Consider the following 19,704-nt stretch of genomic DNA (forward strand, 5'->3'; position numbering starts at 1 on the left):
CATTGCTTTGAAATATGAAAGCCTCAGGGAAAAATGTAAAGTAATAATGAAGAAAATATTTATATTATATGCTAGTCTCAGGCCTGGTAGGCAGACAGAAGAAATTTAAGAAAAACATGTTGTCCTAGCTCAGCAGCTGGGACCAGTTTATCATTGTGTGGGTGTGACCAAAGCTGTGTATTCTATACCCACTATGTCATTTCTCATGAACTGTTAACAATGGACCATTTGCAGCAGCTGCCCAGGGTACATCCGACCCCTCAGGATGCAAACTGGGTGTTAAAGAAGCCTGTGAGACAGCAGCTGTGATAACTGCCCTCTGGGGAGTCATTAGCACCTTCACACCCAGCCTGAGGGGTCATACCCCAAGACTCACAGAGTTAGATCACCCATTGTGGAACTCCCCACCCTGGGGGAGGTAATGGATGTTCCCACCTGAACCAAATGGTATATAATCTTGTGGTTTGGAGACTTCTGAAACCATTTGTTGGATCCAGAGGAGGACCAGAACCTCGACAGGACCGCGACTGCCATCTGCACCAACAGGTTTTTTCCCTTCCTTTTACTTTCAACTCAGGGGAACCATGTGTGGCTCAGCACAGAGGCCAATGAACACCATTCTGTTTGGGCCCCAGGGTGCTGGATTATACTTCTGGGTTTTGTGGGTTAAAACCAATTTCTCTTTGTATCACTGGATTTATTATAATATTTTTATTAAATTGTAACTCTGACTTATAATCTCTTTTGTGTTAGGTTCACTTCTCCTGCTGGTTTACCTTTAAACCAGCACACATGTGGAGCTGCTCTTGCTACTGCTGTCCTGAAACTGGACAAATTTATATGACACCAGTGGTTATTATTTCAAAAGAGGGGAAAACTTTCAAGTGATCCAAAATTAAAAGCTTGGAAGGAAACTCGAATAAGCCTTCCTTCAATATATCATCTCCAAGTACCATCCTAAACCATATCCAAAAATAGTGCCTGGAATACACCCACTAATAAACACTGAACTGGCCTTAGTTCCTCATCCATTCATTGCCTTCCTTCTAACCAAGCAAAATAGTGTAGCTTGGCACAAAGTGATTAGACAGATTTAAGCAGTATATAAAGCTTGAGGATATCCTGGGGATATCCTAAAAAAAGTTAAATGAAGTTTCATATCCCTAAGGCACTCCATGAGCAAGAGTCAAAATACCCCTAGGACTGAGAAGAGTCAGGGATGTCACGGCAGCTGAGTCCCTGGTTCAATCTGTACAGTGAAGCTGAAATCCAACTCTGTTGAAGACTGTGCTTTCTTGGAAGAAGAGGTAAAGGCAATTTAAGACCCTGAAATAAGCCCTGAGGAGTTAAGGACCACTGCTTTCTTCTACTTCAAATACAAAATGTATTTCAACAGTGTCATCACTTATATAAAACCAGAGCAGCACAGACAGAGAGCAAAAACCCACAATCACAAAGCTCCAGCAAAGACACGATTCTCCCCTGATAAATGAAAAGTTACACATGGCAAACAGTACTCACATTTCTTAATGGACTAGAGGAAGGTGGGGAAAGAATGCTAAAATGGATGAACACAGCATAGAAAATTAAATAATACTTGAAAAAATTGAACCTAAAATTCTTCTTTTAGAGGAATACTGCTTTGCAGATACTCTTCAGATTATTTTCTTTCCCTAATATTTTGGTTGATTGTAAAATCTCAAGAGACTACCACTAATTTCATGTAGAAGGAAACACTGGAACATTACCATGTTTGGCTGAAAACATGTTATAGAGCCACGGAAATTTGTTCCATTTTGCAGTTACAGACCACTCCAGCCCAAAATTAGCACTTTATGAGATTGAGATCCCTTCATGGTAGCATTCAAAAAGCCTAATGGGCATGAATTTCTGCACAGCAATAGCTTCTGCTTACCCTCAGTGTTCTTTTCTCAGAGAAGTCAAGTTCTAAAAAGGGGACAAATATTCTTTGTCTCACAAAGGCATTTTGAGGCTTAAGTGATATCTGCAATATTTTCAGAAATGCTCTCATGGTAAATGTTTGGAACACTCTTCGGAGACAGAAGAACTAGCAACACTAATGAAGTTTCTTCAAGAAAAATTCTGAAACAACATATGGAGAGCAAGCTGAACACAGAGCACATATTTCTGACATTTATCTTTGTTTTTATTGTTAAGATAAAAGCATGCTGTTTGTTTCTTAGAATTTCATCTGCTATCGCTTTCTTTCTTTTCTCTGACTTCTACACTAGCAACATCATCTGCAGCAATTTTCAAATCTTTGCAGCAAATCCTGTGCTTTGAAAGTTTTAATGAGTCATTTAGACAGTGTTATTAGACAGGGAGTTTATGCTTCCTTCCTGTAACCAGCAGGACTAGAGCAGAGAAGATACACGTGCTGGGATGACTTACTTTTAAAAATAAAAACAGATAAAAAGAAGTCTCCAAAGATCAGGATGGGATACTAACAACAAACTTGCAAAGAACAAATACGGGCAGTTAGAAACCTTTTCTTACTGAATACTAATACACCAGATAGGGCTGCTCAGGTTATGACATGAGTGGTGTCTCTGATACACAGTCGCAATTGCACCAAATGCTACCTCAATCAGGAATTGCTTATGAAGTCTTGAAAATAGAATAGCTGAAATCTTTGAACATCTGTGTCAAAAAGCATTCCCCTTGACAGCCAAACTAAGTCCCATGCTGGTAATATCAGAGATGTCACACAAACTGTTTGAAGACATAAGATTCAAGAATCATAATAAATCCCCACTATTACAGTTATGTTTTTCCATACTGTTCTAACTTCCAAAATCTGCAGAAGATGTGAGTCTCAGAGAAAAAATTGTACATGCTACTCTTGTGCTTGTTGTTCTTTAAATGCATAGCTGCCTCACAGCTAAAAGCTCAGAGAATTTGAGTATCACAGGAACTGTATAGGATGTAGTCAGCAATTGTTTTCTAAACGCAGGTTGTAGCATATCCCAATAGCACATCATGTTCTCCAAGAAGCATGGCTATGAATCCTGAGTTACCTTCAAAGACATGTGCTATAAATCCATGTGCACACACAGATATATATATTTGTACAGTTTAGATGTTCTGAAATTGCAGCCTGAATTCTTTGTGGGATACATGATAACATATATAGAAATAAAACAACGTAGAATGTTTGCTTTGTTTTCGTATGCATAAAAATACATATTGAAGATGTGCACAAGCATCTAGTCAACAGTGAGTTCTAAATTAACTCAATGAGTCACAAAAATTCACCATTTCCCCCTAGTTTTCCTCCCACCTATGAGGTCTCACATAGGCTTGATTAACAGAAAATTAAATTTTCCATGCTGCATTTGTTTACTAATCTTTCTACATTTTAAGGTAAAATACTCCAACATCATTTCAGGCTAAAATTTTTCTACTTTCAAACAGGTTTTTTTTTGCTGTATTGCCTACTTGTACAAAGCCTTGAGAAGACAATATTCTCTAAATATCATTCAGTGAGATAGTCAAGATTAGTTCTCATACATTTTTTCTTATAAAAGTCTTTTCTAATAAATTTAACTAGCAGGTGGACAGATGCACAGAAACTCATCTCTATCTGAAACAAGAAATCACTGTAGTGTCTTCTAAAGTTGCAATCCTCACTTGAGCAGTAGCTCTCTAACACAAACCTCCCACTGCATCTCATGCAGTTTAATTGCAGTGTTGTCTTCTACTACACACTCTAAATATGGCCCAGTGCACTTTAGGGAGCTTCCATCAAAAACCCCCCAGTTACCAGTAAACGACAGATATCATACTAAAGTGATAGCAATGTTACACTTATTTTCTAATCAATTTAATATATCTTACAAAAGCACTGCTGTGTGACAACTGGTAATAAGTATAAACTTCTATGGTAATCACTCTGTTCTTCAAGACACCTGTTTCAGCTGGCAGCAAGGCTGAGTTAAAAAATAGATTATTTCTTGATTTTTTAATAATTAGCCCTACTCCTTTAAAATTTTAATCTCCTTTAGGAAAGTCAAGGTCTATTTTACACACTGTGATCTGAAAAATCAAAAATGTTGAACTACAGAAGATGATGCAGTAAAGGTTCTATGAACACCAAAGGCTTCATTCAAAATCTGTGGTTCTGCTAATTTTTCCCTCCAAGACTTTTGCCTTTGCACCCATAAAATATCCTCGCCAGCAGCAGCAAAAACTGAGAGCACTGCAATCCACTATGCTACGAGGATTGCTAGCACGTGAGTCACTGACTTACACCATCCTTTCAAAAGGTGTATGTTCATGGGACATGAGAAAATCCAAAGCAGAATCCCATTTATATGTATGGTCCCAGTGCTCCTTCTGAGAGGTATCAGCAATATTCTCATAACCATAAAAGCTGCAGAATATTTAAAGGACAGAATGAAAAAGCTGCCCATGTAATTACAACTATACTAAACATTGTATAAAGATTTAACAAATGGCTTGTCAGGAGCAGAAAATAGATTCAGTGGCACTTAAAGAATACATGATAAATTAAAAGCAATAGATGTTGGATAAATTCAAAGAATATGTGAAAATGCACAATGATAGAGTAGGTCCTGATTATATATTCCTTGTCTTAAGTTATTAAGCAAAAAGAAATAAGTCTATGGCTAAAGTCAGCAACCACCATAGAATCAACAGGTCTCTAAGCCCACACCAATCTATATGTAGCCACAATTTTATTACAAAATAATAGCTAATATTGATATTTTTAATAAAGTTTCACTTTACTATGTAATTTGTGTAATGAAGTAGGAGTTCTTATTTCTTAACAAAAGTGCTGGTGCTTTGTGCAGCATTTACTGGCACGTTAATAAAGAACGGACTTCTATTGAGTTCCATCTGCCTAATAGAGAAAAATGTTCATCTTAATTAGGAAAATCTTCATAAAGAACATAAATGCAGCTACTAATGGGCTGCAGGGAATAAATGTAGGACACTCAGGAACAACTGGTGTTTTACCAGGAAATGGAAGCGTGAATATAAACCCCAAAACAGTTGTTGGCCGTCTGGTGATGGACCACAAATAGCAATAGATGTTGGGCTTTTAAGTGTTTTATAATGAAAAATCTATGTACTTCATTAAGCTTTCATGCTTTATACCCTTGTTTTTTCAGGTAATAAAGCAGTCTTTGACAATGAAACTATTTAAACCCTCTATAATTAAGATGAACAAATCAATTAGCATTTTTTGAAGGAATTGTTTCATAAAAAGAAAGAATGGAAGCGCCAAGCAATGGTTCAAGAAAGATTCACTGTCAAGTACTTGAAAAATGGTCCCTATATGAAACACGTATTTTTGGGTTTGCTGTGATGCTCACAGGCAGTTCAGAAGGTTTCGCTGACTTTATTGGTGTAGCAGTAGATATACATCATCATGATAAAGACTACAGCAAGAAGTAAACTACAAATCCTTTTAGTCCTTAAAAATGTTTCAACTGGCATTATACATTTCCTCTGTCAGTCTGAATCAATTTTTTCATCATTTCCTTCCAAGAGTTCTGTAATTCAGAAACAATGATATTTATTTTCTTTTACTCATCTTCCAGAAATCGGGTGTGGTTTTGGTTTTTTGGTGTTTTTTTTTTTAGAAAAAGCATATTAATACAAAGCACTGACAGAACATACTTCTCAAGTGTCAAAATCCAACTCTGAGCCAGACTCAGTGTCAATGTTCACAGTTTCCCAATTAAAAACTGCTTTCTGCAAATTTTAACTAACACTAGCTAAGATTTTGTAGCTTCAACAGGGAAACTAATCATACATGTAAGCAAGTGCAAAAATTAAAATATCACATTACTATAATATTTCATTAAAGCCAACAGCCAGAAACATGGCATAAAATTCTGACGTTCTGGGCACTGACAGCTTTACTACCTCAATTCACAGAGAGTATCATCAAACAATAGAAGTTGCAGCTACTTGAGCCTCAGAGAATGTAATTTCATTTATTCATTTTACTGACATTTTTACTAGACTATAGCTTCATGTAGATTAGTCAGACACATGAAAACCCACATATTAGCTAAGGTGAAACTGTGATGACTGCAGTTGTCTAAAGGTGTCAATCCAAACTTTAGATGAAATATAATTTCCTAGCTCTAAATGACAGATATAATATAGATCTCACGTATCACCAAAGTAATAAATAATTAGTGAGCAGAACTGAGTAAAATAGCAGGTTGAGCACACCCCCAAATTTCATATCTTGATGCAGAAGTCAGTGATCAGAATGATCTATCTTTCTGCCTTGAATGATAAAACAGCTTGCTCGTAACCCAACACATAGCACCATCTGGCATGAGCAGCAGAAACTAAGAACAACCTGAAGAGAAGCACAAAAGCCATTTAGTTTCTTCAGAATTGTCCATGATATTCACAAAAGTCTGTCAGAAGCAGTCATTTGACTTCAAATGTGGCTCAGTGAAGCTGCCTCCTGTAGATATGTTTGCATAGCTAAAAATCTCAAAAAAACCCCCCAATGTTGAATTGAACTGAATTGTTTGGGTATGGGATGGGTGCTGTCAGAGTTATGACAGTGTGTGTGGAAAGTCAACTGTCTACCAAACTGGCTGGGTTTAGAACATTATCTCAGATCTCTTAATTTTAGGAGCTCAGAACACATCTCCTCAGCAGAGCTCAGCAGGCTCTTTTTAGTAGTTACTTATAAGAAGAATTACTACAGACACCAAGTTGAGCTGTGCTTTGAGCAATATCAGCACACTCAGTACTGGCTGTTTGCTGGGGCTCAGTGTCCTCCAGGTGCAGTGGGCAGGAGCAGTCTGATCACACCGTCAGCCCCTAGAGGGGATGTGGAGCTGAGCCATCAGAGGCACTACTCAGAGCTACAGTACTGAGTGGTTAGCCTGAGATGTTTGTAGTATAAACACAAATGGAGCCTGCAGTCCAGATAACATTAGACTGCTTCACTGATATTAGCCCAGATTTATTTTGTCATTGCTTTCTGAAAGTGACTTTTAATGCAGACTGTTTTCTAAATGATCCTTAAAAGACACTCCTTTCTTTCTCATCACCTTCACCTAAGGCAATAACATCCAGTAGCATTGATCTATTTGCTGCTAGTTTTCATTAATTTTACCCTCCCTGAGGGTGGTGCAGCTTTGGTGCCAGCTAATTAAAACCTATTTAGGGATGCTCAGTGCACTTTATCAGACCAGAATTAGCTTTGCTGCTTTAATGAAGACTACAGTTTTCCCTGTTATTACCAATTAAATGTTATTATACCATATTGCATTGTATTTGTAATGCATGGCAAAGGTATAGATGGCTTTAGAACCATTTATCTGGATTGAGGTACATACAAAGGTGCCACATTTAGGAGTTATCTAATATTTCTTTAAATCCTTTCACTTAAGTCAATATATATAATACACCAAAACATTAGTGAAGAACTGGAAGAAGCTGCCAGTTTTACGCTCCCTCTAGGGAAGTACCAAGTAAAATGCATTAATGAAAAATTGTGCATGTCTGCTAATGAATATTATTTATGTACAATTATTCAAAGTGGATGAACATTCACCACCTTGAACTCAAATGCTTCACTAAAGAAGACTCTCAGAAAGAACATATGTCCCCCAGATTCCTAACAAGCATGCAAGGATAATTATCCAGTGTGGATAGCCCAAATCAGAGGGTTATTTTGCACTGCTGTAGAATTAAAATATGCTTCATAACAAAATACACAACCTCATTTGTTGGAAGTTATTTACAGGCAATTCTTGTTTCTTTCACGCATCAGTAATAAATCATTCGTCAGTATCAAAACTGTGGGTTTTGAATCTGCACCTAGAGAAGTCAGGGCTAAACCTCCCACATCAGCGGTGCAGAACCAGAGCTTTTCTGCAGTAGGGAAGTGACTGCAGCACATATCTGTTAGCTACTTCTCACAACATCCTTTAAAAACTTCAGCATCACAAGGATAACTACTGAAAAGTCCCACTCATTACCTAAAAAGATTGTACATTAAAAAGTAGAAACAGAAAGCTCATTAAAGGCTCGACAGACCAGAAATCTTACTATGCATTAGTACCATACGCTGTATATAAAGACAGTATTTTAGGATTAAACTAAAATAGATGCCATTGCAATCCACTCAGTACATTTTAAAATATGAGCTGAAGTCGGCTTCCTTCCAGAATTTTTGCTGGGAACATGTTGAAAAAGACCTCTGTTCAATCTAATATTCCAAGCAGGGGTTGATGCTTCTCCGAGGAACTGGAGGAATATTTGGCTGAGGAACCTGAGTCTGCATCAGCATCATAATAGCCTGGCACAACACACAAAACTATTATCATCTCCCACAAATCTCTTGTGCTCTCCATTTACTGGTGCCATAAATACCACAACAGCCTCATGCCCTTCCCTAGAAACAGCAGACAGGTCCTGCAAATTGAAGATGTTAGAGAAAAATCAACAGTTTCCAAACTGAGGTCACCTGTAGTGGGGAACTGCAGGATGTTTTCTTGAGATACAGAAGGTATTGCCTGCTGACACACCAATCATTTCCCTTGTTTCTGGCTGACAAGAGCATTAAATGATGTTAAAAATATCACTAAGTATTTGATGTGCAAAAGTAGGACCAAAAATGAAAGTTGCAGTAGATACAAGGATTTAATCTGATTGGCACTGTGAGAACTGGTGGGGTTTCATTACCGTTACAAAGGGATGCACGTGCAATGTGATGTGGGTCATGAGGCAGGCTCATAAAAATTTACCACTGTTGACAATGTGAAAGTTAAGGAGAAAGAACATGGGCCACTTTGACTTCAGGCTGCTTAAGAGCTTTGTTAAAAGCACTGGGAGAAATGAAGTTCAATCTGCTTTTGACATGAAAAGAAGCATTTGTATTGTGTTAATTGTGTAACCATAAGTGCTTGAGATGTGTTAATTTGTTGTAGAGGAATGGATTAGACTGGAGATGAGCATACTTTGATATTGAATGATAAGACTTTTTCAAAGGAAAAATACGATCTTTTCAAGGTCTGGTCTCACAATAAGGATTTTGATAAAGTACTGTAAAGTCACTGTGACCTGACTGACTAATGAATGTAAACAAATTTATTTTTAGCAATGCAATAATGTACCCATGATGATATTTATCTTGATTAATATGTAAACAGGATGACTTGGATTATTAAAGGTCAATTTTGAAGAATGGATCTTGTGTATTTTCTATATTAGCCTCTTTATCAGTTCGTTCAAAACTAAAAAAGACATGAGAAACATGACAACTTTGTGACACATTTGAGCTCACTTCGACGCCAGAATCACAGCAGCAAGATGTGCACACACTTAACGAACTGGGGGGCAAGCTCTTCTCTATGTTTTAATAGTTTAAAAAATAGGAAAAATCAACTGTAACCCAATTCTGACAGTTTAATAAAACAGTGAAACAAGTTTGAGAGAACAAGCTCTACTTCAAAAGCTAAGTCAAAAGTTCAACTATATTTAACTGTTTGCAAATATCTGTATTTTTAATTTGGTCAGAATAATTACAGTCCTTCACAATCTAAAATTCATGATGTGCAAATTCAAAAATCAATATTAAGACACAGCAGTGATCTGCAAACTCCTTCCTAGTTAGTTCAAGTATGCGTGACAGGTGTTCTTCCGTGCCAAAATACAGATAATCTGAATTTTTGCAGCTTGGTTGCAAATTCCTGCAATTTGAGGTTTCAATTCCACAAATCCAATTTCTACTTTGAACATACTAGCCAATACAGTGGCCGTCACACTTGCAGCTCTTATAGCCTCCACCTGAGCAGCATAAATGCATGGAAAACACAATTTCGGTATAATTCTGGTAAAAACCTAAATCTATTACAGAATCACTGGTAATCCATTTTCAATCAAGAAAGAAAAATAATGTATAACTCTGAGGTTCATGTTTGAAGAAAAGCTACAGTGAATCTCAACAGAGAAGAAAATAAAATATCCAGAATTATCCTGAGGTTGCGTATTTGTAAATGTTGTTTGTGTAGGATTATCCTCTTCAAATAAAATGTCAATTTAATCAATAGTAAATTGAGTTGAAAACAACACACAGCTTTGAAAATGTTTCAGGAAGATATCCAATATTTTTGGGACTCAAGCCAACAGAAATGGAATGAACAGAAGGTAGCGTAGGTGGGGTAAATGGGGCCTAGCTGCTGCCTCATCAAGTGCTTATAACAGTCAAAACCATATAACAATCCATTAAAAACGTATCTAGGGACTCATTTAGTAGCTGGCATCCGGCATGGACTTTTCTCATGTATCTTTTGACAAACATGGTAATTGTTCTTCACATTTAGGACTTACCGGTCTTTTCCTGTCTCCCGCTTAAACACTGCATCACAGTAACTCATGCGCTTCTCTGTTGTCACGTAGATTTTGGCAGTGGGGTAGTTGTCAACGGTTTTCTTCAGCATATTGTACACAATGCCATTTCCATCCTTCCTCATGTTACGAAAAGGTCCCCAGATCACGTAAATGGTGCTGTTCGTTTCTCTGAAGAAGTACTCGGGATTCTTGAGTAGGAGAGGCACACTTGTGTGCGAGACCACTCTTATGGTTGTCCTTTTCCCAACATCTGCCTCATAGCCCTTTGTGGGAGCATTGTTCATCCTCCATATGCAGGAGGACTTGTCTATCTCAGTTCCCACCTTCTGGCCAGCCATCTGTCCCGAGTTTGAAACAATGGCACAGAGGTCACAGTCAAGTTGTAGAGGCTGGAAGACAGGAAACAAAAACATATGGAAAGTCTTTCTCTGTAAAACATGAAGACTGTAAATTCAGTCAATAGAAAGCACAATAAACTGATAGCTATGCTTCTCTTTAAAAAAAACCAACAAAACCACAATCCCCCTGTGGTAGAGGTGCAAGAAAACTCTACCACTACAAAGCTCTGAATGCAAACCTTTTCAGTGAAATAGGCAGTTCCAATCTTTGCCTTTGTTCTCCACCCTGCAAAGTCAACTATACAAATAATCATTCCTTTTTTCCTCTAAATGTTACTCTTTCCACTAAAAATCCAACAAAATAAAGAAAAAGCAGAAAACAAGAGATCAATGCTTTCTCTTTTATCAAGGTGTTGTCAGCAATAGGGAAAAAAAACCACCGAAAACGTAATGCTAGAGATTTAACTATAAACTAACTGTGTTTCTGTGCCTGAATGAATAATTCCTAAACTTGTGACAGAAGTCAAATGGGAGATGTAACCCTAAAATGCAGTGTAGTAGTATGGAAATCCTGCAGTTGGAAAGGAGATGTAGACAGAGAAATACATAGTTCTCTCCAGAGAGCAGTTATGACCCATGAAAAATGAGAGGCAGATGGACTGGTGACATGTGAACTAAGGACTTAATCCCAGGAAAACTGAAGTCAAAGACATGTTCTAGGGTGCTATTTCTCCAGAATTAATTGAAAATAGGAAAAAATTACCTAACAGAGATATAGAGACTTTTCTGATGTTCCATTTGTCAAAGTATAAAGAGTAAATGTTTTTTTGGTTCTTTTGTACCAGGAGACTAAGAAAATGGCCTGTATTTAAATTGGATTGTATGAGAAGTTCAATTAGAAATCTAAATCAAATGAAAACTAAATCCATCAAAAAAACCTACAGAAGATGGTCCAGGCCAGAGATCACACACAAGTTTTTTGTATATAGTCACAGACTTGACCCTCTGTCATGCTCACAGCCGGGAGCCAGTGAATTCAGTTTAATATTTTTTAGCAATGATTCCCCTTATGTTCTTTGGACATTTAGTCTGACAGAATCCTGGGTGCTTTTCTGATCAGACTTGTGGTTATTTCTCTTCAAAGTCACACCTCATTTAGCTGATGTGGATGAATATCCTGGCTACATTTGACCACTATAACCTTAGGACGTGGTTGCTGACAAAACTTCAAATTCTTGGATAAAGGGGCATAGTATAAGGACACGAGATTAACATCTGGAGAGAGACAAATTGTAACAGCTAAAATATCTCCTCTTTGCATGAAAAATATTGTACTGAACTATGATGCATCCTGCAAGACTTCTGCAATAAATCTCACAATTTCAAAGCTTTGATTACCTTATTGTGATTGATCTGATTTCTTTATGTGAATGGTTCATGAAAACATTCTTTCCTCGTTTTCTCAGTATTAAAGACTCCTGATTGCATGAAAAAGCATAGGCAATGTTTCCTTTACAGAACAGCATTCATTTTTTAAAGCTGTTGTAATTTTAGAGCACTGTCCTGCACAGCTCTCTGACAGCAGAGATGAAATCCCAGGAGATGCAGCTGAATACAACAGTCTTTCTGTTTACCGTTCAGTTACAGAAATTCTCTCTAAGATACATTATGAGGACGTGGCTGGGTGACCTAAACAAATCCATGAGCATAACTCATATCCTAACATGAAGTGAACTGTTAAAGTCCCAGTAGATTAATTTATAGCTTTCAGGGTGAACTTTCAAACTAACAAATGCTGAATATGGAACTGCTTGATGGGAAAAGCCAATTTGGTCAAGAATCTGGTTCTATTTAAATTTGTTTCAATCTCAGTGCTGGTTTGGGGTTTTTTCCACAGAATTCTTCCTTCTCCATTAAAATGGAGCTGCTCTCCTAAATTTGGAATTATTTGATTTCCTGACCTTAGTTAGAAATGCACTGCACATTTTCTATTTACTGAGTATAACTGTTCTGCTCGAATAAACCGAGTACACTCACTCCTGCAATTGTGTCCCCTGGTTTTCTAGCTCTTTTGTTGTGATACATTTATCTTGTTCCAATTTATAAAGTGCTTTCATAATATTGAATGCTTGCACTAGGTCAACATACAATCTGCTCTTCTTCAACAGAGGCAGAGGCTTATCCCTTCCCAGCCCTAACTCAGAATAAACATGTTTTACAATAGAGCGATTTTAATGTGTCCCATGGTGCATGTTTCCCAACAGATCCCAGAAAGAGTTAGGAGATTGACTGACACCCATGACAGATATTCCACTGTCTCCAGAATCAACCACTGACTTTATCACCTTTTTGCATTATCTCCCTCCACATATGAGAAAAACACGCATCAGTATTCTTTCATTGAAACCCATATGGACACAGGCTCACAGCTTGTAGTGTTGGTTTGAGTCTCACAGACAAAAGGGTCTTCAGTAATTCACATAAATTCACACATAATAGCTTTCTCATTTTCCTCATGTAACATGACCTTTTTTTTTTTTTTTTTTTTACTACAACCCAGCTTATGTATGGCTGTCCTATCACTTTTAGGACTCAAAAGCTGCTCAAATGTAGCTACTCTGTCAGGCGTATCCCACAGGAGCCATTCAGGCATAGGGATTTTGGTACCTGAGGGGCTGGAATGGGGATGACCCTAGGTAGCTGCGGGTGCTGCTTCTGCTACCAAACTAGGACACAGTTGGCAGCTCCCTATGATCCTTGAGGAGCTGGAGTGATGTGCTATTTTTCCCCCTCAACCTCATACTCTGGAGTCCTACATATCTCATACCCTTTTCCCATATGTAGATTTTTGTCAGCCAGGTTGCCAATAATAGCCCTAACTTGCATGAAAAACTACCACTTTTCCACTTAACTTGCTGTATTGTTTGTATTAATGATGAACAGAAGCAGAGAGACAATTCTTACACAGAATGCAGAGTGATGGAAACTGGAAAATTAGAGAAAATGTGCCTTCTTGGTGATCTGTTTTGCAATTAACAGCAACTGTTTAGAGGCATCTGCATCACAAACACCAGGAGAGCAATTAAACACTAACTCAGAGGCAGCCTTATCAGATAAACCAAAGATGGGTCTGGCAGGCAGTCCAGCCTGCCCTTTCATCTGTAGTTAGTCTGGCAGCAGTGGGATTGATACAGATTGGCAGGACCGTAGAGAAACCTGTGCTGTTCTGTGTATGCTCTCTGGACCAAGAACTTCAATTCAGGGTTTGACTTTCACAAGATCTTTGTTCACTTGCATCATAGATATATGAGAGAACCATTCACCTTTTATTCTCTTTTCATGTACTTAGACGTGTTTCACCTCTATACACCGCAGGGCCTGAGCTATTACTGTTGACCAGAAGGATGTAGAAGTCCTCAGTAGAGCAGCTGGCCATGAGTCTGACAAATTGTCCCATCTTTTTCCTGAATGATACATTGTAACTGTTGAGGAACGCTTATATTTTAATCAGTAAAGAAAATGAAATGTCTGACCTTTCCATTTCCTGTGCAAGCTTACAGACAATAGAAAAGATAATTAAAACTGTGAATTAGAACTTGCAAAACAGTGCCATTTGTCTAGCAAAGAGAAATAGCTGTGTAATAAAGGTCACTTATCAAACAGTTCTAGTTATTAAATCTTTGCATTTAGCACTGAAGTGGCTTCATGGAATCAAAGGTCAAATCATTGAATAACAAAATCAGCTAGAATTAGAAAAGGTCACAAGCAAATCTAACTTAAGTAGGTCACAAAACATGATTCTCTTACACACAAGATTTCAATACTTAGCAAATTGCTTCCCGGTTTGAAACAACTCCCCCACCATTCTGAATGTCTCCACTAACACACTGAAATTCCAGCTACAGGACCATTTGTATGGGTGGGTTTCCCAATGGCACAGATCCTGGATCACCAGGTTTCTCAACCACAGAACTGTAGGTCCCAGGTGAGTATGATCTCGGGCCAGGTCTGACCACTTGGCCAAGAATTCAGCACAAGTCAGGGAGTTCAACAAAACAATGTCTCAACAGACCAGACACATGCCAAGCTCCAGTCTCAGCAGAGACTGTCAGATTCACTCTTCAGCAGGACCAAATCCAGCTCAGGACCTACGCAGATGGAATTTCTGCTAATGAAAAGCTTCATTTCTCCTGTGACTTAGTGCTACAGGCTGGTGGTGCACTGGAGAGCTCACTCTAACCACCAAGTCTGTTTCATTCTGAATCCCACAACTAATCATGCAGATAGTTAGGAAAACTCAGACTAAACTTTCCCAATTGTTATTTTAACAATATGATTGTAATTTTGTAAATTGGACGCAATGCCCATTCACTACATAATGAGGCAATTATTAGCAGCTTGGCACATATTAATTTGCTCCTTTAATGTTGAAACAAATGAGATATTTTCTTATAATCATCCTATTTGAGTGAATTCTAACAAAGCCGATTGAACAAAGCTCCAGAGAGACTTTCTTTATTTCAATGCCATTTATTCCTCTACTCTTCTTGGATGTCTTTAGAGTTTTAGAGGATACAACATTTATAATGATGCCAATAGGGAATAGGTTTTGTCTTTATTCTTCTTGGTTTTCTTCTGAGGTCTTTGAAATGAAAGGTACAAGAGAGGCATTAACCGTCTGGCATTGTTTTTATTGCTTTTCTCTACTTTAGAAGCAAAAATGTATTTTAATTTTTCCTGTGTTTCAGTGATTAAACAAGCTGGTTTTAATCTATACTTACTCACTTTATTCAGACCTCTGACTGGGAGAAAAGACTTGTCAGGCTTTTCTAACACAAAATTCAGCACATTTAAAGAAAAGAAAGATAATACTTGTATGTTCACCCAGCAAGAGCTATCAATTTAATACAGCACTGTATATAAATCACACTATATTATTAACAAACAATAAAAATAAAAATTATAAAAAATCCACAGTGTGATTACCCTGTGTTCATGGGTTTCCCCCCTTCCCTTCTATGGCAGTATTGTGGGTTTTTTATCTTCAGCAGCTGATTTTGGTCCTAGTCCTCAGCTTCACATTTTGTCTTCATAAAATTTCATGTTAAGATTTCATAAAGATTTTAACATTTTGACATTATTTTGAAATAAGCACTACATCAACATGCATTCCATTTTCAAATAAATAGAATATAATCTGACTCTTCATACGACTGTTCCTGAGACTCAAGTGCCTGGGATATTTTATTTAGATGAATGTCACTGATATGTACATGAGTGCTAGCAAGAAGTTTTTATTTAAATTGAATGAATTGGAAGGCAATCCATAGGAGGCAATTAATGGGACTAATCCTACAGTAAGAGACTGAATAAATAACCACCATTGAAATTCTTTCTATATACACTGACCCAGTTGTTACAGAACTGCTGTTTGATTTGTAGCTCATGTTACAGCTCCTTAAAGAGGCTGTACCAGCCCTTTGCTTGAACAAGAATCTTGTGGATTCCTGATGTCAGTGGTAAAGAGACAGAAAACCAAAGGAAGCTCAGACTTTGGGCAGAGGTTGAAACTTGCATGACAGTCACCTGCCCCATCTAAACTTTCAATCAGCAAGTGTATTTTTGAAACATTTTAGTTTTCTTTCTCATGGAAAGGAAAAAAATCCAAACCCCACAAACTCAAACCCTCCACACACGAACCACAGTGCAAAGTGATGCAGTGTCATCTTTCTCACTTTTAAGACAGCTCCAGACAGCTCCATGCCAGCTCCTACCTTTCAAGATACAGCAGAGCAAATGCTCACCAGTATGTTGTTGATTTTGCTGCTGCTATTGAGGACAATACAGGCAGCTTTGAAACGAGGCAAGACTCAAGTACATCTCATCATACTGAGACCTGGAAAAAAAAGCCTCAAATACATGTGAGAAAACTCTGAGTAGAAACAGAGTCTAGTATATTACCTATTAAGAACAAACCCAAGTATTTTTATATGTATTTTCCCTTATTCTAAGGCAAAAATTGAAAAGTCAAAGGTAATACCCCTCATGATAACAAAATTTGAGCAAAACCAGTTCCAGCTTGATCAGAATATTTTGACTTTCTATCTTTCAAAAACCATATTTAAGTAATTTTCTAAAATGGAATTAAATGCTCATTCAATTAAACATTTTTCTGTATTATGAAAAGGTGAAGGAATGGTAGTTCATATTAACAGAACAGTCCCTTTCATTTTTTCATTTTTCCTAATTTCCAGCTGAAACTTTATGAAAATTGACACCTTTTAAATAAGCCTACACTAGTATTTTCTTCTGGAATAATAAACTATTGAAAGACTTCTGATAGCTTTATTGGTAAAAAAGATTTAAAAATAGAAGGGTGACAGGGAGTAAAATATAGAACAGGAGAAATGGTTCTGTCTTGACATGGAAAATTAATGAAGGAAGGAAGCTGCCAGATTCAAGTACAACAGAAAGACCCACCCAAGGCAGAGCATTGGAGGACAGATGGTGAACAGCCCTGCAAGACTTTGGGCACTAAGAGAATGGCAGGTGATGAAAGTTTTGCCCTAAGGCGTTTCCTGAAGGATCTGAAGACCCCTCCTATGTATGCACTCTCAGTCAATAGAAAATGCATTTTCATTTGTTTTCCAGGTAGCTGGTAAACTCTCCCCCTCTCGAGGTAGGAGGGCAGAAGGGATGAGTATGTCACAAAAGGGAGAGGAAATAAATTAAAACAGGACACTGAAGAGAAGAGAGGACAGAAAAAAATTCAGAGAACCTATGAAAAGGCAGAATGCAGTTTAGTATTTAAAAGAAACATGTAAGGGGAAAGAGGAATTGAGAAAAAGTAAAATATTGATATAAAGCCAGGAAGATAAATCAGGATGTTTGGAAATGAAATCTAGCAAAAGAGATTAATCAAAACACCTTAAGATGTTAAGTTATAAACTAACTGTTGTGAAGAAAGCTTCATCAGACATGTCAATCAGACAACTCAGCATTAGCAGAGAGACTCTCTTTTTTCCTTTACACTGCAATGGCCCAAGCAGAAAACAGATGGAAATGGGGATACGTTCGCTCCAGCACACAGTTCTATAGTTTGTAGGTAACCAGAAACCCTGACATCTGTAGGCATGCAGATGTCTACAGTTTCAGATCCACTGAATATCCTTTGGCATGTAAAAAAAATGAACATAAAAAATACAACTATGCCCAAGAACATATGTGGAAATGCTCATATCAAACACTGCTGAGGATTTAATTGTTATAGAAGGGAGACAAACTCCATCGTGCACACCCTACACAGTAAGTTCACAAGATAGGCACTAAAAGAGCATTCACTCTGAAAAACACTTTGAAAAAATTAATTTCGCAGCTGTTCAAAATGGAAAACCAAACAAACTACATTAGTTCTAGAATATTCCTAACTTCATCCCAGAGGTTTAGTTGATGACCGTAAATAACCAGAATGTTTGTGACACTCCATCTATTTATTACCCATTTACAAATATACAGGCTTAAATATAATGACTTTGTAAGAGTTCAAAAGCTGGGAATTCTTCCAACCAAATACTGCTTGCTGAATGCCGAATCTGATAAATCATGTATCTTAACATCCACCACATTGCTCACTTGCCCTTGTTACCACATGAAGACTCTAGAATTTTGTGCACAAAGTTACTGGGAAAACACAAAATAAAGCAGACACTGTCCATCAAACATCATAAGTAACTCAGAGCACAGCACCACCAAGTGATCCTAACTATGGCACTCCTATCACTCCACTGCAAAACTGTATTTGCAAGAGCGTATTTACTACCAGCAACATGTCACTTGATTTAGCAAGTTATCAGTATCATGATGTTTAGCTTTACTTTATCTTCTGCATTTCTCTGTTTATATCTCTTTTCTGGTTTTTGTATTTAGCAATGAGGAAGATAAAAATAGTTTCTTCTCTATACAGGCATATTTGCTCAGCAAACAATACAAAACACAGGAAGGTAAAATGTCACTTACAACTCAAGGAGACATAAAAGGGAGGAACATCCTGTTAGCACATGGGCTGAATAACGAATGAATCTCAGTAGGAAAGGACAAAAACAATTTCTCACATCCAATAACGTGTGTGGCAGCAGAGCAGAGGTAACATGTAACACATAATCCTTCCCTACAGACTGGACTTTGGAATGTCATCCTTGGAAGCAACCAAGGCCAAATGCCTCTCTCTACAGAAACTGCTTTTTCTTTGCAAGTAATGATAAGTAAATGTGCAAAAACATTAAAGAGAATTCTCACTATGAAGGTGCCTACCATAAGACTATGTCTAAGGAATTCTCTGTCATGTATGCAAAACATTGATTACTCTAACCACTGACTTTAATTTGTATTTATTATAAATACCCACAGATGGCAGTATATAATGTATACAGTAGATTTGTTCCAAGTTTGCATTCTCTAATAACTTCCTATTATCAGCACTCACCATTAATCATGGACCATTATCTAGGCCCTTATTTGGCTGAATCACAGATGCAGGAATGCCTGTTAGGCCTCTAATCTAAATACCTTTGGAAAAAATCGAACTCACAAATAAATTAGGGGACTTCAAATATGAAGTTCATGTCTTATTTCAGGTCAATTTATTTAGGATTTGATGTGGGGAAATGGTATCAAGATAAGCAGCAAAAACTGTCAGAAAAACTACCTTGTGTTCCCCCTCCTCTTTTTTTTCCCATGAACATCCACCTAACAGGCAGGAAGCTTAACCTCTAATTTATTTCAGTTCCATGCTGTCTAGACCTATTATTTAATTTTGTCTCTCTTGGTGGTCTATCTGTCAAATTATTTGTATGCATGGAAGGAAAGTGATAAGCTAAAATGCTAATTATCCATTTTTCTGAAATAAAAAAAAATATCCATGCCAGGAATAACAATAAGGTTTATTACAATAGCATTAAAACCAGTGGCATTTTTCATTTGACAAAAT

General features: G+C 37.4%; 1 protein-coding gene across 1 annotated transcript in view; it reads right to left on the minus strand.

Annotated features, from left to right (window-relative positions):
• ST6GALNAC3 (ST6 N-acetylgalactosaminide alpha-2,6-sialyltransferase 3) overlaps positions 1-19,704 on the minus strand; it is a 213,510-nt gene that overhangs the window by 64,749 nt on the left and 129,057 nt on the right. The window contains exon 3 of the mRNA XM_071565572.1: positions 10,360-10,769. Within this exon, the coding sequence (XP_071421673.1) occupies positions 10,360-10,769 (410 nt within the window). The remainder of the gene's footprint in view (positions 1-10,359; positions 10,770-19,704) is intronic.

Source organism: Pithys albifrons, chromosome 10, assembly GCF_047495875.1.
Source record: "Pithys albifrons albifrons isolate INPA30051 chromosome 10, PitAlb_v1, whole genome shotgun sequence".
NCBI lineage: Eukaryota > Metazoa > Chordata > Aves > Passeriformes > Thamnophilidae > Pithys > Pithys albifrons.